Source organism: Botrytis fragariae (assembly GCF_013461495.1).
Source record: "Botrytis fragariae strain BVB16 chromosome Unknown tig00000061, whole genome shotgun sequence".
Taxonomy (NCBI): domain Eukaryota; kingdom Fungi; phylum Ascomycota; class Leotiomycetes; order Helotiales; family Sclerotiniaceae; genus Botrytis; species Botrytis fragariae.
The window spans coordinates 82,888-105,264 of record NW_023500994.1 but is presented as its reverse complement, the minus strand read 5'-3'; the positions used below and the strand labels follow the sequence as shown (position 1 = coordinate 105,264).

Sequence of the window (22,377 nt, the reverse complement as noted above, 5' to 3'; positions counted from 1 at the left end):
GCATTAGAACACTGCCTTCGCATGTTCTACCCAGTGGCTCTTGCGTACTCTGTACACGAAATCCGAATCTTCAATAGAAAACGGTTCCACTTGGTCGCCCACAGCTTAACCGCCTAGATCCAATTCATCATCTTGTAGATGGCCCAACGACAAAGCCCAGATTGGCGACGGGGGTTAGATTGAAGCATGTACGAGATTGCGACTTGTGAGATTGGTCCTCCATTGCCCAGCTCGCCCAGTCTGTATCCTTTCCTTAGAGTTTCGTCTTCATATCTCTTGTTGAGGGCGCAGCGGTAATTCCTCCATAATATAAGCTTTAGTTATTGGTCCACTCATATCATCATGGCAATCAAAGACTGACTTGATTCCTGAAAAACAACGGCATGGCGGGTTGTGAATCACTAAGGTTACAAATGCAAAGGGTTTCACTTGTCTACTCCAATCAAGTGCAAAATGATTTGAAGGTTAGAATCACGTAGGCCGTTTTGCAACAAACATCCCCCAACATCCCCTCTAGATAATACTCAGCCTTCTTCTTACGCACCCGCTTGCAGACGAGAAATGGCAAAGAATCATATAGCCGTCATGGGAAATTTTCAAGACTGTAAGACCGTTTTCAATATTTCAGCAGGTCTCTTGAGGCGTAGTTAGTAGTAACGCATCATCGTAAAATCTCCTCAATAGTCAGGTCTTTTCCTTCGTACCATTGCCACAAGGTCTTGTCCAAGTTGATCTCACGTTCTGGCCCTTCCACCTCCTACACAGCCTCCTATCCACATGTTGGCGTGCTACCGCTTCTTTGTAAGATTATGTAATCAACATTCAAACGAGGCTCGGGTAAACTCTTCTGCCAATTGTCCGAGACAAGGGATGGATGTTCCTTCAGCCTCTATCAACCGCAGTATCTTTCATATTGTCATTGCAGAACCTAAATTTCATCACCAGATACTTCAGCCTTGCAGAATACCCACAGTCATTTCAAATTCATTATCACCCGTGGCTCAGACTCTTCAGGAAATTATTTGGAGTTAAAATTGAGTTCAGCCTAAGGGGTTAGGTTGTCTATCCTCGCGTTCTCCGGATTTCAGTCCACCGCAAGGCCAGCCCAAGCAATTCGCCCATCAGCAAATTTCTTTGTCAAGTCGCCCAATATGGATTACGATCCTATGGTAATGGACCAAGAGTCCTCAGGACCTCAAGTCAAGATCACAGAGGTATATTCTACATTGCTATAGCTGAATTTAATGCTTTGGAAGCTCATGCGCACTGTATCATAGGCTGGTTCACATCACGTCGACTTTGAATTATCCAACGTAGACCTCTCCTTTGCAAACTCGCTCCGTCGAACAATTCTCTCAGAAGTCCCAACAATCGCTATCGATCGAGTCCAAATCGAAGCCAATACATCAGTCCTAGCAGATGAATTTATCGCGCATCGGCTTGGTCTTATCCCGCTAAACTCGAAGAATTGTGATGATGTTATCTATACGAGAGATTGCGATTGCGAAGGAAACTGCGAACTTTGCAGTGTTACACTTACCCTCCACGCAAGATGTACGGGTGATGAAATCATGAAAGTCTATGCTCGCGATTTGGTGGTCGATCCTCAACGTGCTAACAAATGGGTCGGAAATCCTGTTATCACTGATCCAGATGGACTTGGACCAGTCATTGCCAAATTGAGAAAGGGACAGGAGTTGCGCATGAAATGTATAGCCTTGAAGGGTATTGCAAAGGAACACGCGAAATGGGCACCTACAGCTGCTGTCGGCTTTGAATATGATCCACACAACAAATTGAAGCACATCGATTTGTGGTATGAGCATGATGCTGCAAAGGAATGGTATGTAAATGATCCTTTAATGGGACCAAGAAATTATGCTTACCTAGCCACCACAGGCCCAAGAGTAAATATGCGGATTGGGAAGAGCCAGCCCAAGAAGGCGCCCCCTTTGATTACGATGCCGTTCCAAATAACTTTTACTTCGAAGTCGAATCAATTGGCAACCTAGAGCCCGATGCAATCATTCAGCAAGGCATCAAAGTCATGCAACAGAAATTGGCAGCGGTCCTTCAGGATCTTACTGAGGGAGATGGCCAGGCCAATGGCGGTGGATATGATGCGCCTCAAAGCCCGGACGTTGGTATGAATGGTCATGGTTGGCAAGACCCAGGCTACGCTACGCCATATGGTGGGGGTAATGCTTGGGGTGGTGCGGGTGGTGCGGGTGGTGCAGCTACTCCTTATGGTGCTACTCCATATGGCCAAAACGGTCAAAGTGGATGGTAGAGAGTATCTGTTCATGATGACGAAAGGGTATTAAAAGTTCGTCATGAAGAAATGAGTTTCTGGTTTACTTTTCATGCTGACGGACAGAGTTGGATTTTCTGCCTCTTCTCCGTTTTTAAGCGGCATGTCTTTTGATCTTCAAACCAGAACCAGTGACATACATTGATGTTATTTGATCCAGTCTGTCCCAAGGAAGATCAAAGAAAAGTGTTCCTTGCACTAAATTGGCAACGATCAGGGGAATATCAATGCAACAACAAAAGCAAAAACAAAAGAACTACACACAAAATAAGATAAAATGTACAATCAATAATTGCATACCGTGGAGGTGGGTGGGCATTATCTGGGTAGGATTGGCGTTTACAGGACGTTTTCCTAAGATTCTACAGTATCAAATGGATAGGAAAGTATTGCAACGATCAATACATACATACATACTATTTAGACCCTTATCAATGAATGAATTCCACGAATCTGTTCTTTTTTTCCCTCTTATTTTTCCTATTGGGTTGTGGTGCGCATTGGATGGATAGATGGAGAGATGTTCTTTTCTTTACAGATGGATGCGTGCAAATTTGTGGTCACTGAACGAATGGCATTATTTCCGTATGTGATACTTGAATGGCATTGCTTGGATCCACGTTCTTACATAGGTAAACTGTAATCATCATACTCATTTACTTGGTAGGGAGTTTCTCTTCTTCATACTCTCCCCTGCTTTTCGTTTTTCGCTTCTTGTTTGCCATTTATTTATTTATTTCGTTTCTTCTCTTCTCTCTGGGATTCTTCTCCCTCTGTGGGGTTTCTGTTTAAGTGTTTTCTCTTTGTTTTATGTCTATCTACCTGTCTATCTACATTTCTTCTTCTTCCTCTCTCCATCAGTTTTTCCAAAGTGGAAAAGCAGGAACAAAAGAGCAGCGCAGAGCAAAAAAACAGAGTAAACCACAAAAACCAGAAAACCAGAAACCCAGAAAAAATGGAAAAGAAGAAATGGAAAAGATAGAAAAGAAAAGAGAAAACGAAAGAAAGGAAATGAGAATGAATATGATCGAGGATTAAGAATACATCAAATCAATGACATCTACGAAACGATTCTTTTACTCTTCTCCTATTGTAATTTATTCTCTACTCTCTACTTTCTACTTTCTACTCTCTACTTTCTACTTTCTACTTTCTACTTTCTACTTTCTACTTTCTACTCTCTACTATCTACTATCCATAAGATACACGGATAGTATTTATCCCAAGTCCACGTAAAAGTCCAATCACAAGTCCAAGTCCAAGTCCAAGTCCGGAGTAAGGTAATCCTATCCTATCCTACCCTTAATGTTATATACACATACACATACACATACACATACACATACACATACACATACACATAGCAACCAACAAACATACAAACACACTCATCTTCAATTCTCACGCGTTCCAACTTCCTGGACTACAAATGCATGTTCCTAACTGTGAGCTCAACACTCCCACCATTGACCAGGAACTAGCAATTACTAACGAGGCACCACTCTCCTCACAAACCCCAGGCTCCATTATCCCCCAACAGAAATCACAATTCGGGAATTTAGACATCAACTTTCATATTCACATTGCACAATGATAAAAATCTGCTCAACCAACAAATCAATTCATTCATTCACTCCCCTTCCTCTCTCCCACTCCTTCTACTTCCCCCTCTTCCTCTTTGAACACCACAATCTAAGACATAAAAAAAAAATAACTAAAAAAATAAGTAGAGAAGTAAACATAACAAATGAATATAGTAACGCTATATGCTGGTATTTATATATATACCAAATCATAAGCCACCAGCCCTCTTCATACCCAAGAACCCCAGGACCTGAAACGCCATGTCTGATTTCGTTCCATCGAACCTATACCAAGACCCCCATAGAAATCAATCCAAAACACCATGTGATGTATATAATGCATAATGAATGTATGCCATGCACTTTCCCATACCCAAAGTTAAATTATAAACTCTTTCAAATCAAGCATACCTAACACTTGGATGCCATCCAGGGGGTTCCTGTCTCCATCTTCCATCTACCCAAGTACCTCCATTAGGAGCCGCCGCTCCTCTCCCTCCTCTGGGACCGTTCAAAGGAGCTTGCCACATATTTGGTCCTTGCGGCCAACCTTGCGGGTTGTTAGCCGCTCTTTCCTTTGCTAATCTAATTGCCTTTCTCCTTCTCATCCTGCCTATACAGCAGCTGAGTATTGCAAAGATGACTAAAGCGCCGACTGCAGAAGCGATACCTATCACGAGATTTTTATGTTCTTGAATCCAGGAAGTGATTTCTTTGCCGACTGATGCACCCTTGCAATCACCGTTGGAACATTTTCCACCACCTTGACAAGATGTACCGTCTAGAAAGTTTTGCTGCATGGAGTAGCAAACGTTGGAGCCAAATTCAGGGGAAGCACAGGAGATTTGACATCCAGAGGAAGAACAGGCATATGTATCGTTACCTGTGGTGTATGATCCCATAATGGTTTTGCATTGAAGATCGCGCGAAGTACATTGACCTGAAGCACAGGACAATGACGAAGAATTGCCACAAGAAGTTCCTGTTACAAGTTAGTATTATATTGGGAAACGAGAACGTTACGGGATCTTACCATCAGGAGCAGTAGCATCCTCAGGACAAGTAGCAGCAGTTCCGCTGCAGACTTCTTGTGGATCACAGACACCGGTACTCGAGCGGCATACTGTACCATTGGATGCAAACTGACAAGTCGATGTACAACAGTCCTCATTGCTAGGATCACAAACCGAATTTGTCGTAAATTTGCAAGTAGTTGGATCGCAGCAACTATTGCTCCCACACCCACTAGTTCCCCCACAGTCACAATCTTCGCCTGATTCCACAATTCCGTTACCGCATTGACTTGCGGTAATTATAGTGATGTCTCTATTTGCAGTCAAACAACTGGTTTTGACACCATTTCTGCCGATAGCTGAACAAATGTTTCCAATACTACAAGGTGAAAATTGGGTGATGCCACTTGAAGTGCTGGGGTTCATGATGTATGCTCCCGCAGCATCACAAGTTGAGCTACTGAGGGGACAACATTGTTGTGCTGCGACTGTTTGACCATCATTACAAGTTGTTGATGTACAATCATGGACAGCTCCGAATGTATGTCCAGTCTCATGAGCAAGGACCTGCCATTCGGTACTGGTTCTAACCACTACATTGGCACCACTGACAGTTTCGTTACCAGATGATGTTGAGGCTACCTGTGCGTCTGTGACACAAGCTTGACCAAGCCAAGCTAAACCGACAGCCTAAAAGAAGATTAGTAAATGATCAATGTGTCTCATCCATCTATTCCGTAGATATTCCGTCATCAAATAACAGTCTAGTGAAAAAAAAAAAAAAAAGGAAACTTACACTTCCGGTACCACAAGTACTAAGCAAAGTCCAGTAAGCATTAGTATCCTGGCGCTCACCTCTCCACGCAGAAAATAAGTTCAATCGATCTTGAATCGTAACACTATCACTACATCCTACATTCCAGGGAGCCGAAGAGGATGCAGTAGCGGGACAAGCAGCATCACTGATGGTAAGATTTTGTAAACCCAGAGTAATGTTGAAACTATCCTCATACTGTACCGAGGCAGAGTTAAGAACCTGGATGACGTTTTCTCGAGCCGTTTCGGTAGAGTTGAAAGCGGCTGTGTACGTACAGTCTGTAGCTATTCCCACGAGAGCAACTTTTCGAGTAGAAGGACATCCGGCTGTTGATCCAATAGTGGTAGCAAGGTTAACTCCTGCGGAGTTTCCACCTGATTGTGTATCGAGCTGCCTTCCAAATATGGCTCGAGTCGAAATTGATCCCCAGAATCCCTCTTCCCTTTTCGCCATCGGCTCGTAGTTGTTGATCGGGTTATTCATTGTGTTAAAGTTAAGTCCATCTGCTGAACATGAAGGGCCCTCCCGAGCGCTTCTTCTCAAATCCGGGTGCATGAGTCCTTCATTATCTTCGGTATAGCCAGTTCCAATATCAGAATCCCTCCACACAACCATATATTCTTTTCCTTCTTCCGGTAACGATGGATCCAATGCATGCCTCGTGGACATAAAGCTCGTCTTCGTCTGGATATGGTGATGATCTCCATCCAATCTAAATGCTCCTTCGAACAGAGGTTCATCGCCGTCCTTTTTCACTATTATCCTCGCCCATCCCACGTTCGTCCAATCCGCGCCATCATAATGCTGTAGCCATGTCGACCCCTTGAATACCCGATGCGCCGACCTGTCGATAGTTTCTGAAGTCCTTACAGTTCCATCGGCAGCTAAATGTGTAATCGTGGCTCCATCCGCAATAACATCGTGATTAGGTTGCAGCGACAGCTTTACTCGTTGTTGTCCCCCATGTAATCCAAACTCGACATCAAAACTCGACAAGGCATGTACTCGATGCGACGGAGTTCTAATCACTGGAGTCTCGACATATGAAATATATGTTAAAGGGTTCCTTTCATTAGAGTGTGCTTTAAGGTTAATTCATTAGCCTTTGATTATCTCCATATTTTAAGGCTGTTGGCTGGTCGGGAGAAGTTGCCATATTTTTTGTTTGTACTTGAGATTCCAACTGATATCCATGTGTGAGAGATTTGACATACCATTTATTGAATTTGAGAATAAAGTCGCAAGTACGACAATACTCCTCAATATGTACATGATCTGTAGTTGTGTACAATTGTTGATCTGTTGTCCTCACAATCGTTCGTTGCAACGGACTGGGGCACAGCCTGATGAGAGCACCACCAGCTCCTCTCGTATCGCAAAGTACCGAAGTAAAAGAATGTTGTACCCTTGATTATCTCATGCGCAACTCGTAGTTGTGGAAAGTCTCGGAAATGTGCAAAGTATTATATTCTTCTTTATTGCGAACAGGGTTGAAATCAAAAAACGAGCGACTCGAATTATTATCGTACAATAAGTCTAAAGAACGAGGTGGTGGTGGTGGTGATGTGATGAGGTTTTTCGTAGGAATCGCGTGAATGTAAATTGAATGTGAATGTTTGTAATAATAAGTGAGTTAGAAAAGGTTAATGATTGCCTGGTAACCTTTTCCGCAATTGAACTAGTCGATGGGAGTTTGGACTGATCTACTCTGTCAGACTGCAATGAATTGGTCGGTAGGTGGTATTTAATACAATCCTTCTCGTAGGATAAATTGTCACTTGTAATAAATATACTCCTTCCCTTTCTTATGGTTGATTGTATTGATTACCCGGTTGATGGAGACGAAAGGACTATTCAAATATCGTTTCAGCCCCCTCAAATACTCGAAATACACGAACACAAAGACTTCTCCTTCTCGTCTTGCCTTCTATCGTTGTCGTTCGGTATATTCTCGATGATGTATATTAAAATGATATCGTGACTCGAGTTTCTGGTGTCCAATTCGACTCTGCAAGTGTTTGAGCGAAAGTGACTGTTGGTTATAGGTACTGGTTATGCGTCCCGTCGTTGGCCAAAAAATACAATGAATGGAATCAAACCGTGGCTGAGCTTTTGTTTACATATATTTGGGATACTGGAAGACCGGCAAACTAATACGATGGATACGAACAGATGCAGAAGAAAAGAATAACGAATTAAGGAAATAAAATGTCTTGGGATGCAGCCAAATTTGGAACTAATTTCTCTTGGCTTAATATCATTATTATCAATTCATCATCAATCAACCAGTTCATCCATTATAATCTTCTGCTTCTTCTTGTTCTTCTTCTTTTAGTCCTGCAGCTTGTCCTTCCTGAGGTTTCTTCTTTAAACCCGAAATCTTCGACCGATGGATGAACTTTATCTTTTCGATCTGGAGATTCTAGATGGTGGCAATACCAACCATGTGGCGGAGTGATGCACCTCTTGTGGCCTCTTTCTGACCTTGACCTTGGCCTTGACTCGAATCAAAGAAAAGCGTTCTATTGCATCGTAATTCGTTGCCCCTCCCCTCTTCTACATCGTACATTCTTTCAAGAAGGATTCAAACGAACCTGGGGTAACCTATCACATCGCTTCATAGCCAACAATCCCAGCATCATCATCCCAATCCATCCATCCATCTCCGTCTTCCTCTCAACCAATAAAGTTCTTGCATATCATCATAAGGTAGGACTCGGAAGAAGATGAGATGACATGAAATAAACAAACTGGGACTATTGAAGATTCATCTGCTCTGTACCTAGTCCCACAAAGGTATCCATAATGATTTGCTAGCTGTCAAAACTACATGGAACTATACTCGTTACGATCAATATCAACATGACATTCCTGACGATCATGATCACGTGCCACTCTTCATTGTCTCTGGAATGTATTTGCTACAAGAGATCTGTCGAGGATATTTAAAGACGAATTGAACACTAGACGTGAGATTTCAAATCGACATGTACATACATCCCGGCCGAACAGAACGCCTAGCTCCCATCTCCCCCAAACACAACATCATCAAATCATCAAACTATCTACCCATCTAAACTACCGTTCCCCATCTCCCATTACCATCCCCTACTCCCCCATATCACACCATCCAAACCTCACCCCCCTCACCCATCCACGTCCACGCAATCCCCTCCACCACATTAACCACCACCACCACCAGTTTGAGGCTATGCCATGCTATACTACACTATCCACGATATCCGTAGCCCCCTCCCCTCCGAGCCTATCCCGATTCCCGACAATCCCGTAGCACGCACATTTCTCATCTCACCCAAACAGCCCCAATAAGTGACGAGTCCATCATACCCTCGCCCCCTAACCCAACCATACCAAGATAAGATGCCCATTGCGCCATCGCGCTCTCAAACGGTACATACCCATTACAAACCCTCCCCCCTCACCCCCACCAACCATCATACCAAGACACCAGCCCTTCCATCTCTCATCCGCAATCCGCAATCCATCTCCAACAAATTCATCATCTTCAGCTTCTCCAACGAGGCTGTGCAACATCTTAACAAAGGAGATAGGAGGTACACATCCCAACCCATCAAATCATCGCCAGCCAAGCCCGTCAGAGTGGACACGCCAAGTTCACCATGCCAAGTCCCCTTCCGTTTCGGCATATGTGTTCCGGCCGCAGTTGATCAAGTCTTACCAATCCATCTCACCTAATCTCCAATCTTGAATCTCGAATCTCAAAAGCCGATTCGGGTTTCATGTCATACATGTTACAGGTGTTATATATATATATACACACAAGCACTCCGAGTAAGCAAAGCGTAGAAGGGTATTAATGGAACTATCATATAAAAAGATTCTTGATTCATCATACTCAACTAAATACCAATCAAATAAAAGCGACCTAACCCCCTGATATTCCCTCAAGACCAACCGAAACCGAAGTTCATCACCAGTCCTCCAATATTGCTAACAGACTTCTTTGAGTCAAGTCCAATGACTGTAAAGAAAAGATAAACTAGCATGACATAATCTGCATGCATTAAAAACGATAAACAACATAGAACTCCTCTCTCCCATCATTAGAATATCCAATGTATTTCTTTTCATTACTCTACTTCTTTCTTGCGCTGTGAACTGTATCGATGATTTTCTCGACTACACTTGGGTCGGAGAGCTACATATCGATGTTAGCACTGATACTATTAATCGAAGGGAGGATTGTCAAACATACCGTAGAAATATCACCCAATTGATCCTCTTCACCCGCTAGAATCTTTCTCAAAATTCTACGCATAATCTTACCACTTCTAGTCTTTGGTAAATCTGGAACGACAAATACTGCCTTTGGAGCTGCGAATGGACCGATACTCTTTCGGACTTGTAAGATGAGATCTTTCTTCAATTGGTCGTCGACCTCATGACCGTCCTTAATAGCGACGAAAGCGTTGACTGCTTGTCCGGTAAGCTCATCGTTGATACCAACAACGGCAGCTTCAGCAACGGCATGGTGTTCAATCAAAGCAGCTTCGATTTCAGCAGTAGAGAGACGGTGACCGCTGACATTGACAACATCGTCAACACGACCTCGAATCCAGTAGTAACCTTCGTGATCACGTCCTGCCCCATCACCGGTGAACTGTATCATGTCAGTAAGCTGCAAAGAAAGATTGGAGAGTGAAACCTACGTAGTATCCCTTGTAGACGTTCAAATAGGTGTCCATATATCTCTTGTGTGCACCCCAAACGGTACGAGCCATACTGGGCCATGGTTGCTTGAAAGCCAGTACACCCTCGACATCATTTCCGTGAATTTCTTCTCCGGAGACAGGGTCGATAATCGCAGGCTCAATACCAAAAAATGGGAGCGATGCACTACCAGGCTTAGTAGGAGTGACACCTGCGAGAGGAGTAATAACGTGGGAACCAGTCTCAGTTTGCCAGTAGGTCTACAATAATGTCAGCATTGATTTCAATGACCAGATCAAGATGGACTTACGTCAACAACGTGAGCTTCTTCCTTTCCAACAATCTCAAAATACCACTTCCAGACCTCGGCAGCAATTGGTTCACCAACTGATCCCAAAACTCTCAAGTGCTTCATCTGTGCCTTGACATGTTGATCACCGGCACGCTTCAATAATCTGAGTGCTGTAGGCGCTACATAGAATTGTGTGACCTCGTGCTTCTCAATGACATCCCAATATCTGGAGAAATCTGGGTATGCTGGAGTTCCTTCGAACACAACAGTCGCAACACCAAGAAGAAGAGGGGCGTAAACTACATATGTGTGACCAGTAATCCATCCGACATCACCACCACAGAAGAATTTATCTGAGTCGTGGATATCGAAAACATACTTTCCAGTAGCTGCCGCACCTAAAAGATACCCAGCTGTTGAGTGCATAACACCCTTGGGTTTTCCAGTTGATCCAGAAGTGTAGAGTAAGAACAATGGATCCTCGGAGTTCATTGGCTCTGGAGCAATGTAAGATGGCCATTTCTCGACCTCCTCATGCCACCACCAATCACGTCCTTTGGTCATTGGAACATCCGCACCGGTACGTCTGTAAACCAGGCAGTGTGTGACATCGGGACATTGTTTCAGTGCATCATCCACAATCTTCTTTGTGCCAATGAGTTTTCCACCACGCTTGCCTTCATCGGAAGTAATAACAACTTTCGATTGAGCATCAATAACTCTATCCCTGAGAGAATCGGACGAGAAACCAGCAAAGACTACGGAGTGAACTGCACCGATACGTGAACAAGCCAAGAAAGCAATAACAGCTTCTGGAATCATAGGCAAATAGATCGCAACAGTATCTCCTTTCTTGACACCCATTTGTTTGAGAACATACGCGGTTTTGCAAACTTCTCGCAGAAGTTCAGCATATGTAAGGGTGCGACCATCGCTAGCCTCATCGGCTTCGTAGATGATAGCTGGCTTGTCTGGGTTCTTGATCGCATGACGATCAACACAATTGTATGAAGCGTTTAGTTGACCCTCCAAGAACCAAGCATTGTCACCGCCAACGAATGATCCGCTGTGTACAGTCTCGAAATCCTTTTGCCAGGTGAGAAGTTCACGGGCCATTCTTCCCCAGAACTTGTTGGGCTCTTTAATCGATTCATCGTAGAGTTTCTTGTATTCGTCGAGTCCTATTGCTATCAGTTTCCATGATTTTTGCCAAGAGGGGATTATGAATCTTACCGCTCAAATGGGGTTTGCTTGGATGCTCTACATAACATTGTTAGTATTTCACAATTGTTAACCGGCATGCGACCTCTCGTGGGTCTGAGGATTGAGAGCTTACTGTCAAACATCTTTTGCGGGGGATCTGTAGGACGATGGGTCAGTAAATGCACATTCGGCACGGATAGCTTGGGTTCTTGACTCACGGAAAGTGTCGACATCATGAGCTTCTGCTACTACTGGAGTAGACGGCTTTACCTTTCCTTCAGACATTGCTATATTTCTGATATTGTGGTATTGTGAATTGATTGAGACGTGAAAGATGGAGTGAAGGTCGACGCCGCGAGCTTGGTATTTACGAGCTTGGTATTTACTTAGTGTCACCGCAATGCGGGGTCGTGGAAGTATAGCGTCGCTCCTTTCTTTGTGCGCCAATAATCGGTGACGAAATTCAAATGCGTGATCAGTCGGAATGCGTAATGATTATTGCTTGAGGAGAGTGAATAAGAAGAAGATTTAATCAAGTGAGATTACAATCATGAAGAAGAAGTATAAGGAAGGGAGTAAAAATGAGAATGGAAGATAATGGGAAAGGAATCAGCTGGGTCTTTAGCTGTAGTAGAATTCGGGGCAATGGACTTGTGTCGCTCCAACATGCAACACCCAAGGTAGTTTGTGTTGATTTACCCCGGTTAATGAACTTATGTCCTAGTATTCTTTTCCCTTTTCCCTTCTTCGTGATTGGTTTCTTCAAACTCTTTAATGCTGCTAATTACGATATACTTAATCCTTATTGTTTCTTAACAAGTTACAACTCCTTTCCACCGAGTCGCTAGCCTGCTATGTGCGAAGCGAATACACTCCGGCGGCTCCAAATACCAATTTTGAACTAATTCACATAACATTTTTCGGGATTCCCTCCCCTTTGCAAGGCATAGCTTGCTAGGGATGTGTGTGGGGTTAGGTGCATAAGCTTTGCATTTGTTGTAGGGAAAGAATTCAAATAATTGCAGATCTTGTGACAATCATGGCTGCTCAAGGTCTATTTCCATCGCTCGGGGTTGTAGACGAGGGATTGATGCATCTAGAGTGCTTCTAATACACTATTTCCTCTTATTTGAAATCTTCCACTATCTCAACCTCAAGGAGACCCATCTTCGCTCTAGTATGTCAGATATACTTGATTGTTCCTGGTGCCATCGAACGTCGAACATCGAACATCAATCCCCACATAATCCTTCTTACTCAGGTCTATCATACCGGTCTCATGTCTCCAGTATCCAATTGAATTGAATTGAAAACGATATCCGTGTTGCCGCAATTCCCAACGGAAAGGAATTTCCACTTATCACCAGCTTAGTAAAGGAGAGACTCTCAGCGGTCTCCAACTGGAAGCTCTCAAGCTTTGTAGTGGAGTTGAAAAAGTGGAACAATATTGAGAAAGATATTCCCCTCGGTCCCTCCAAATCTCAAGGGGTGGTCTAAACTCGCTGAGTTGCGATGCCGGCGTCGGCTTCGGTTGAGTAGCACAATTAGTATGTTCTCTGAGTTCTCACAACCGAGTTTATCCAGTCTCTTACCTAGGTAGTCAAGAAAGTCACTTCGGACCAACTGAAGTCTGCTCATTTAAATGACTGGCAACTGCTCCCACAACAGAAATCATATATCATATACAGAGAGGCCCCTCTATCGACTTCAAGCACGCAGCGCCAAGACATATGTTCCGACAGGGGGGTTCAGAAGGTCAGCATTCTGATTCGAATCCAAGGATACAACATCACCGACCTACATGCACTTACTGTACCGTTATACGCTTTCTGCATAGTACCGTCCACTGTAGCATTCGAACATACGCTGTATCACGAATTACCAAACTCTTGGTACCCAATTTAACCAATCTTACCAAGAAGCCTGTTCCAGAACCAACGGCTCGAGTATCCCATTAGGAACCTCGACATATGATCCCTTGCTGTGATACACGACAGCTTCTCTATTCAGAACCAACTTGCTTTATCAAATATGGTCTTTTCCAATACTACTCTACTATCCTACGATTCATTAAGGTTATAATTATACTACCACATAAATGAAATAGCTTGCATGCTACCTCACCAATGCCGCAATCACGACGGCAACTACGCCGTGATCAACGGATCGACTAGTTCCACGGAGACTAAAAACCATTTTGCTTAGACAATCTTACGTTACCCCAAGAAACCCAAGAGGTTCCACCACACATCGAAGACTTTCTGGACACTTTTCTTACATTGGGCAGGTAAGCACCCCTCCGACCGGATACCTCCTTCACCAGTTACACAACATGGGGGCCTGACCCCTCATTCCCTCGTCTATCCTAGCACCATACCACGTGGATAAGTAGGAAATTCGTCCATGTCCATATACCAAACTGCTAGGTATGTCTGCGCATCCTTCGGCTTGAGCGATACCTTTGTTCACCTTTGTTCTATCGTAATTGCCATCTAGCTATGAGATCGCATTCTCGCTTCTTCGCCACTATCCAAACACTATTCTGCTATAGGAAACGGAGTTAGAGATCCGCGATGGAGATTCGGAGAGGATGCCTGATTGATGTCGTTTAGTGGTGAGTAACAGGTGGATGATTGATACATCATACAAACATATATACAAAGTAAATCATTGATTTCTATCCTTAACTAATTTCAACCGAATACCATAGAAGTCTGAACGAAACCCCCATAGATAGTTCTAGTAAATGCCCTCCCCCTTCCCTCCCTTCCTCTCTCACGCCACTTTCTCTCTATCAACCACCAATCTCGTTCCCCGCTCCATAACCCATTTTTCTCCTTGTATCCTCCGTCTCCTCCTTATTCTCTCCACCCCCAACCCCCATGCTATATCCCACCGTCTCCCCTCCAAACCCATGCTCACTAATCGCCTCTCCATACCTAATATTCTCCGCCGTTCGCTCGCCACGCGCTTTGTGTTCTGCGGCTTTTTGGAGAGTGGCTTCGGAGGGCCCTGTCGAGTCTGTTCGTCAGGGTTAGATACTATTTGATGTTTGGAAGATAGGCGGAGGGACACAGGAAGAAAACGAGTGGACATGAGAATATGAAGAAAGGGGAGAGGAAAAATGAATAATTACCTCCAAAGGTCCCCTGGTCTTTAGCAGGCGACTGCGTAAATATATTTTGAGATTCATATCTAATCCCATTGCATCAGTATATCATCACTCCAGAGCATCTCTCGATAGCTCAATACTACCTCAGGGTCAAGATATGGAAAGCAACTTACTGTGTGTTCTCGCCTCCCCTCTCCGTGTCCATCAATTTCGTATGCGTAGCTTCCGTCATTTTGATTGTTTGCTTGCTTGTTGTTATGTGTTCTAAGGAGTTCTTGTTCTTTGTGTGGATGAGGATATTCTTGACTCTTTCTCTTAACAAAATGGTTTCATTCGAATGTAATATATAGATGTTGTGTTTCTTATTTGCTTGTTTGCTAGCTAGTCGATTATTTGATGCAGATCAATAATAATGACGTATGCGGGGGTTGAAGCTTGGGTATGTATCAGAGCTCTGGCCTTCACGAAAAATGTAAATAACGCCCGGTGAGTATCATCTGCGATCTGGCTTAGGTTTTTTGGAAGGTCCCGGTGCGCTTTAGTTGATATTGAGCTATTCCTGATGAGCCCCAAGTTTTGAACTTACCGGAAAAGGTAAGGTATCATACCAAAGCTCCTGGAGTATGTACAGTGGTATCCCAATGGACAAACTTCAGATATATAAAGATTGAAGCACGAACTTCTGTGATTGCTCGAGTCTATGTGCTAAATGCAAATTGAGGAGGCTTCTTTTGGGTATCGTAATAGACTTATTATACAAGGAACAGCTATACATATTTTAGACTTCCTTCTCTATCATCGGTCATCTTAACTCTACACCTAGTTTCCCAGCCAATTCCTTTTTGACCTCTTCATGCATTTTATTCGTCTCTTCGTTCGTTAGAGTTCTCAACAAACTCCTATAATTAATCCTATAGCACATGCTCTTGCGGCCAGTTTTCGGATGTGTAAATTCATCTACCTTTTTGACATCCTCCACTCTGTCTCCTCCTATATCCCTAACAATCTCCATGAAATCATTCTCATGGAAATCGTGCGCATTGGCCGCATTACCACCTCCTGCCGAAGAGGATGATCGTAACCAAAAGGAAACATCTTTGTAGCATGCGGGATGTTTCGAGAATGGAATATATCTCCTCAAATTCTCTAGGTTCTCCGAAACTCCTTTGAACTGACTTAGAAACCTCTCATCTTTGGACCAAAACAGTCTAATATCTGGAATTTCGAAAAGTAACATGGCGATTCTTTCCAAACCTATACCGAACGCCCATCCTAATTGATCTGGCACACCTGCATTCTGCATGATATCCTGCTTAACAACACCACATCCAAGCACTTCTAACCAATCCCCTTGCCAAAAGATTTCTAGCTCCCAGGATGGACTTGTGAACGGGAAATAAGCTTCTATCCACCTTACTTTTAATGGCTCATCGATGAAATTGGGATCTGCTTTTATGGCTGCTTGCTTTGCGCGAGAAAATATCTCTGCCACCATCAACTCCAAACTCTTCTTGAGATGTGCCGCAATAGCTTCAGCTTCCGCTTCGGTATGCTCTCCTTGTAATGGATTTCTCTCCGCGTGAAAAGGTGGATTTGGATCTTCGACTTTCATATCATGCTTGGGGAGAGCATCGATATCTTTCCATATAGCAGCTGCGATGTCTCCTTTAGGAACCTTGGCTCTGTCCCACATCCTTGCCCCTTCCATTTGGTGGAAAATAGGATAATGGCTTCGATCGATTGCATCTCTGCGGTATACGTCTGCACTAATAAGGAAACCTTCACTCTGGTTACTGCGAAATACATCTGCTTGGTGGGCACTTGTATGAGTTCGTAATACCGTTTCCTTATTGATATAGTATGTATCCGTCTTACTTCGCCCAGGATGATCCGATGGGAACCCCAGAGAATCAAAATTTTGATGCGTAGATACGACGGGGAAGAATGTATTATGGTACTTGTAGGTAGGTGAGGGGAATCTTGATTCGATTATTGAGCGAGTTATGGAAATAGGATGATCTAAGGTTGTATGTAGACTTCGAGAGAGGGAATCAGTAATCGATTGTGGCACATTGTACCACTCATCTTTTTTATATTCTTTAGATGTAATGGGATCCGAAGCATTCGTAGCCTTAGACGAAAGATCTATTTGAAATGTATTAGTGGCGCTTCGTGAATTGAGGGGTTGTATGTAAACACACCTGCCACTGAAGAATTATATCGACATTGTCCACAGACTCTCACATTCCTTGTAGCATTATTCCTCAGCCCAATGAAGGCTTTCAAGACCTCATTGCCCCTCGAGAATGAGGCCTTATTTGTTGTAAGAAGTCTCATGGTTATGAGCTTCGAATCCAATAATTTTATCTTATGGGAAAAGAGCTATGAAATGCTGAACTTCCGGAATATCCCTGACGAACCTACCAAGAGGCGGCCGCTTGTTCCGACCCGAAGATATGACGAAAGGGCTGATTGAGAAAAGCCCATGCACACGACCTTCTTCATCTGGAGAAGAGAAATCTTGGAACTTCAATATCCATGGATCAGATAGGATACAAATCTTCGGACGCCCCTCTCTCTTATCTCCTGCATATCGATTTGTACATACAAAATTACAGAAATACAGAAATACAAAAACACAAAATATATCTTCAGTTACCATCAACAGTGACGGGTGAAAATCACCAATTGCATCAAGCACCAAGCTATATTCACAAGCCAAAAAAAAAAATATCTCCTATTCTAACTCGCACCTAACATTAGCAATCAGCCTTAACCTTCCCCATTTTTCTTTCTGTTTACCATTTTTTATCTATCCACTTTTCCTTACGGTCTCTTTCCTCCGCTGATTGCTGAGCCAATTGCATATATTTCGTTCAATCTCCTCTCTCATTCTTCAATTCCTGTGTTTTCCCTTGCGGGATCGGAATGAACCTCGAGAAGAAAGATTCGGAACCAGTGGAACAATGTCGAGCGGAAAGCAAAGTGTGGGAGAGGTAGTGAAAGCGGAGGTTAAAGTAACTGCTGTAAAGTACCCGTTTTGGTTTGGAGGCAGTGCAAGTTGTTTTGCGGCTTGTGTTACTCATCCATTGGATCTTGGTATGTGAAGTCTTTCTCGGTATGGGAAGTCGTACTGTATGTGCGAACATGTTCTAATTATGATATAGTTAAGGTATAACTCCTGTCGCATGAATGCGCAAAAGCCGATTTTTCTCCATTTGCCAATACTGAACATACTGCCATTACTAGGTCCGATTACAGACTCGATCTGGCAATGCGCCCAATACTATGGTTGGCACATTCGTGCATGTTTTAAAGCACAATGGTGTTGTTGGACTTTATTCGGGGCTTAGCGCTTCCCTTCTGCGCCAAATAACATATAGTACTACTCGATTTGGCATTTACGAAAAGCTCAAGACGAACCTCACATCAGGAAACAAACCTCCCTCCTTCCCCATTCTTATCGCCATGGCCTCCACTTCAGGTTTCATTGGTGGAATCGTAGGAAACCCAGCCGATGTTTTGAATGTGCGCATGCAGCACGATGCTGCATTACCAGTCGAGCAGAGAAGAAACTATAAGAATGCCGTGGATGGATTAATACGCATGACAAAAGAAGAAGGGTGGAAAAGTTTGTACCGCGGAGTATGGCCGAACAGTATGCGAGCTGTCTTAATGACTGCTTCTCAATTGGCCTCTTACGACAGCTTCAAACAGCTACTCATTCGGCATACACCGATGGAAGATGGGCTCTCGACACATTTCACTGCTTCTTTAATGGCGGGTTTCGTGGCTACCACGGTTTGCAGCCCAGTAGATGTTATCAAGACAAGAATTATGAGTAGTCATGAAAGTAAGGGATTAGCGAGACTCTTGACGGATGTATATAAGGTAGAAGGCGTTGGATGGATGTTTAGGGGCTGGGTGCCGAGTTTTATTCGCTTGGGTGAGTTCCAGTTGCTACTCCCTGCCAAAACTTTATTTCAAATGGAAAAAGACAAAAGGGACAGGAAAGAGGTGTGGGCGCTAATCAAGAAATTGTAGGACCACAAACCATCGCAACATTCCTCTTCCTCGAACAACATAAGAAGATATATCGATCTCTAAAAGGAATCGCAGAGCCCGAAGCCGCAATTGTTTAAATGAACTTTTCACAGGAGGTTCTTCCTGAAAGAAGAACCACAAATTTACCTAGTCCAATGTTGGACGTTGACTTGTACAGCAGCGGTAATGAAGGGGCTCTTCTCAAGCTCTTGAATACGGGCCTGTCTCACTAACCCACCCACCCTTGAAAAAATGGCTGAGGAATCAACCCAATCCTCACAATCTCACATCACGAAACCCCTAGATAGACAAACTTCTATTCTTTCTTCAGCGCCTTTATACATATCCACCGAACCTACATACCTTCCTCAGTACATACACCTACCTAGACATAGATTCTCACGGACAACCTTTTCGGCGTTGGTGGATAGCGATATGCGTACACATAGACGGCTTTATAGACCGGATTGGATACAATAGACTCATGGCTCCTCATAGAATAGATTCTAGATTTAATGCACACGTGCATACTTAATGAATGACGTCCAAACTTTTCCTCCCGTTCTGCTTTTGATCTATCCAGACGTATAACGTAATGTGTTTTGCATGTTTTATTGAAGAAATGTAGAATTGAAGAGGGGGCAGAGATTGAAGTTGCAGTAAGATTCTGTTAGGGATATTGAATGATTTAAAGCGTACTGATTGATCTCCACACGTTATACCGGAACCATATAGATGGGAATACCCTCCGTATCCTCGACAATGACGACTTTCAAAGTAGAAGTGGCACTATCAATCAGTATAGAACTTCAACTACGCATTCCTATGAAGCCAGCCTTCCTAAAAACAAGAAATCCAATAAAATTCAAACTGAAAGGACAGTCAGAAACCTCGCCAATAAACGTGATGACAGGAAAGCAGGGAATCTGCATATCAGAGTCTTTAAGTATCTCATCAGTGAATAAAACGAAGTACCGATGGAATTAAAGGTTCAACGTGACAGCGACGAGAGATAGTAATTATACAGATGAACAAGTTTTATCTTGGCATATTGGGGAGGGAATACTATCAGCTTCTCGATTGACATATGGAAATTCTCCAGAGGATCGGAAAGTCTGGTAAAAGCTCCTTAGTCAAATGCGAATGCTTGAAATCTTCTGACACTTGTCGAGAGGAGAAAGCGTTGTTCACAACGTTGTTCATCATGCAGAAGATAACGTTTCATGTGGAACCTTTGGCGTTCATATTAGTGGTTTCTATGAGGCATTACCTAATTGATATTGTAAAATTGATCGTTCCATCAAGTAAACGTTTCCCTTAGACCTATACCGGCATCACTCCTGTGAGCTAATGTTGCCTCTGAATTTGCGGCCAAACGCTGAGAAGAATGAGACCATTCATAACAGCTACTCCGCGATCTCGTGATCTATCCAACCGTTTTCCCAGCTACCATCACGTCCCAGCTACCATTACATCCCAGCTAACGTGTAAGATACCTGCCCTGGAAGACAAAATACGGGTTCGCGTTGATATCGAGATTTGCTATATTACAGACGAAGTGCTAATTGAGATTCCCATGCATGCATTTCAATTTATTTGTCCTGAATCATATGAGGTCAGTTCTGTATACTAATGAAAGCTTCGACTGATTGGCGCAAATATCTCTAGTCAGAAACTACACTCGCAGCAGCCTTACCCTTCGAAGTTGAGCCCGAACTTGTTTCAGCATCAGCCAGATCACGCTTTTTGGCTAGTTTCTTAAGTTGAGCTAGGCGATATTCCGCAGCTTCCTTTTCTTGGGCTGGGGTTTCTGGTCGACCAGACAAGCGCTGAAGAAAGTATAGACGTGTGGAGGGGATGGACTAGATGGGGTGGAAATTAGAGAGATGGTACCGACTGGGGATAGAGTACGCACATCGTTGCGGGCTGCTGCGTGCATCATTAATAGTTCTGGGTTATCGAGCACGGCTACGGCTTCTCTTCGTATTTGTACACTAATATACGATTCGTTCCCGAATCTGAAATGCGGGTTTCATGTTAGGACTAGTCAACTTATCATCCACTTTCCATGTAGTATCCATATCTTCTGTACCCAAGCTCTCTTTTCTCCCCATCAAGAAAATCCATCAAGAAATGCTCCCGAAGATGGCAAGAACATGAAATTCACGTACAAATCATAACTTGCTCCTGTCAAATCCTCATCCGAAGATTCATCATCATAGTTGTCATCATCGGGTTCTTTATTCCTAGCTTGCTGATCTTGTTTTAGAAGTGTGTAACTGGAGGATTTGGACTTCGAATTAGAAGCGCGAGCGTTCTTATTTGCGCTATCAGGCCTTGAGGAAGATGTGGAGCGGGAGGGAGTGTTGGTGGAGATACTAAATGGGGAGTCCATGGTAGGCAAGTTGCGTAGATTGATTGAACAATGATATGGACTGAGCTTATTAGAATATGGTAGCAGTTGTGAAAGGAATGTTGAAGGTGAAAGGTATGACTGATAATTGTATATCACGCTCTTTGAAAGTTTCTGGATTGATGATGATTTGCAAAGGAAGAGGTGGGGTGATATCGACAGGGTGTGCCAGGACTATGCGCTACACTATGGTGGGTAAGGCGCTGAAATGACTAAGCTTGTATTGTCACAGTAGCGCTTTAATGTTGACCGTAATCAGACGACATCTCTCTGAGCAACGGCAATGTTCGATGACAGCTTTGACAGCGAATTCTTCAAAATTCACATGACGGTGATGTAGTTAGTGGAGAGAAAAGGTAGCTTTCAAACGAAGCAAAATACGATGATGTTCGTGCGAGCTAAATTCTTATTGAACTATCCAGAAATTCTGATGACCCGGGAGGGATTACAGCAGGTGAAGGAGTGGTATCTACTTCACCGAAACTTTGCTCCAGCATGTTTGGGCTGTACTTGCGAATTGCATATCCTTTTGATTGAAATGTTCCCATAAGCTGCTGCTCAGTCTTTTGCCTTTTCTTTCCTTTCACGCCTGCTCTTGATCAAGAAATCATGGGAGACTCACAACGCTTATGCCCCAGCAGAAGTAAATCGATGCTCTGTGGCAATTATTCCTTCCTCAACTACGATTCATTCATGCCCCCAATTAGGTAGTCCTATACATGAAACTTAGCATTCCTTCCCATCACCACTTCTTGCGTTTGCAGCGAAGAACATCAAGTGGTTATTTTAACTGCATGGCACTGTGAGGTCACCTCACAAGATTATCGGTGCATGACCGTATCAGTAGATCTGGTATTGGCGAAGCTTGGAATTAGCTCAAGGCAACAGGCAGGCAGG

At 43.5% G+C, this 22,377-nt stretch overlaps 9 protein-coding genes across 9 annotated transcripts; 3 read left to right on the top strand and 6 right to left on the bottom strand.

Annotated features, from left to right (window-relative positions):
- Positions 1-383: 383 nt before the first annotated feature.
- Bfra_008146 (putative rna polymerase ii subunit 3 protein) lies at positions 384-2,290 on the top strand (the record flags this gene model as incomplete). Its single annotated transcript, XM_037338510.1, has 4 exons — positions 384-475; positions 1,058-1,214; positions 1,278-1,843; positions 1,900-2,290. The coding sequence occupies 4 exons, from the start codon at positions 384-386 to the stop codon at positions 2,288-2,290; spliced, it is 1,206 nt and encodes a 401-aa protein (XP_037191816.1).
- A 2,005-nt stretch (positions 2,291-4,295) lies between these two features.
- Positions 4,296-6,996, bottom strand: Bfra_008145 (putative adam 8 precursor protein; the record flags this gene model as incomplete). The annotated part of the gene is made up of 4 exons (XM_037338509.1): positions 4,296-4,876; positions 4,928-5,597; positions 5,704-6,806; positions 6,939-6,996. The coding sequence occupies 4 exons, from the start codon at positions 6,994-6,996 to the stop codon at positions 4,296-4,298; spliced, it is 2,412 nt and encodes an 803-aa protein (XP_037191815.1).
- Positions 6,997-8,014: 1,018 nt separating this feature from the next.
- On the bottom strand, positions 8,015-8,293 carry Bfra_008144 (uncharacterized protein; the record flags this gene model as incomplete). The annotated part of the gene is made up of 2 exons (XM_037338508.1): positions 8,015-8,137; positions 8,168-8,293. 2 exons carry the CDS (start codon positions 8,291-8,293, stop codon positions 8,015-8,017), a joined length of 249 nt encoding a protein of 82 aa, XP_037191814.1.
- A 1,548-nt stretch (positions 8,294-9,841) lies between these two features.
- Positions 9,842-12,196, bottom strand: Bfra_008143 (putative acetate-- ligase protein; the record flags this gene model as incomplete). Its single annotated transcript, XM_037338507.1, has 7 exons — positions 9,842-9,904; positions 9,962-10,366; positions 10,416-10,676; positions 10,727-11,889; positions 11,942-11,968; positions 12,045-12,068; positions 12,130-12,196. The coding sequence occupies 7 exons, from the start codon at positions 12,194-12,196 to the stop codon at positions 9,842-9,844; spliced, it is 2,010 nt and encodes a 669-aa protein (XP_037191813.1).
- A 296-nt stretch (positions 12,197-12,492) lies between these two features.
- Positions 12,493-12,869, top strand: Bfra_008142 (uncharacterized protein; the record flags this gene model as incomplete). Its single annotated transcript, XM_037338506.1, has 2 exons — positions 12,493-12,594; positions 12,732-12,869. The coding sequence occupies 2 exons, from the start codon at positions 12,493-12,495 to the stop codon at positions 12,867-12,869; spliced, it is 240 nt and encodes a 79-aa protein (XP_037191812.1).
- Positions 12,870-14,705: 1,836 nt separating this feature from the next.
- Positions 14,706-15,303, bottom strand: Bfra_008141 (uncharacterized protein; the record flags this gene model as incomplete). Its single annotated transcript, XM_037338505.1, has 3 exons — positions 15,197-15,303; positions 15,048-15,106; positions 14,706-14,932 (listed from the first exon to the last, which is right to left on the bottom strand). The coding sequence occupies exons 1-3, from the start codon at positions 15,253-15,255 to the stop codon at positions 14,706-14,708; spliced, it is 345 nt and encodes a 114-aa protein (XP_037191811.1). The 5' UTR covers positions 15,256-15,303.
- A 522-nt stretch (positions 15,304-15,825) lies between these two features.
- Bfra_008140 (putative phenylalanyl-trna synthetase protein) lies at positions 15,826-17,360 on the bottom strand (the record flags this gene model as incomplete). Its single annotated transcript, XM_037338504.1, has 2 exons — positions 15,826-17,168; positions 17,225-17,360. The coding sequence occupies 2 exons, from the start codon at positions 17,358-17,360 to the stop codon at positions 15,826-15,828; spliced, it is 1,479 nt and encodes a 492-aa protein (XP_037191810.1).
- A 629-nt stretch (positions 17,361-17,989) lies between these two features.
- Positions 17,990-19,165, top strand: Bfra_008139 (putative mitochondrial dicarboxylate protein; the record flags this gene model as incomplete). The annotated part of the gene is made up of 3 exons (XM_037338503.1): positions 17,990-18,049; positions 18,273-18,969; positions 19,068-19,165. 3 exons carry the CDS (start codon positions 17,990-17,992, stop codon positions 19,163-19,165), a joined length of 855 nt encoding a protein of 284 aa, XP_037191809.1.
- A 1,566-nt stretch (positions 19,166-20,731) lies between these two features.
- Positions 20,732-21,462, bottom strand: Bfra_008138 (uncharacterized protein; the record flags this gene model as incomplete). The annotated part of the gene is made up of 3 exons (XM_037338502.1): positions 20,732-20,929; positions 20,983-21,085; positions 21,239-21,462. The coding sequence occupies 3 exons, from the start codon at positions 21,460-21,462 to the stop codon at positions 20,732-20,734; spliced, it is 525 nt and encodes a 174-aa protein (XP_037191808.1).
- Between the last annotated feature and the right edge of the window lie 915 nt (positions 21,463-22,377).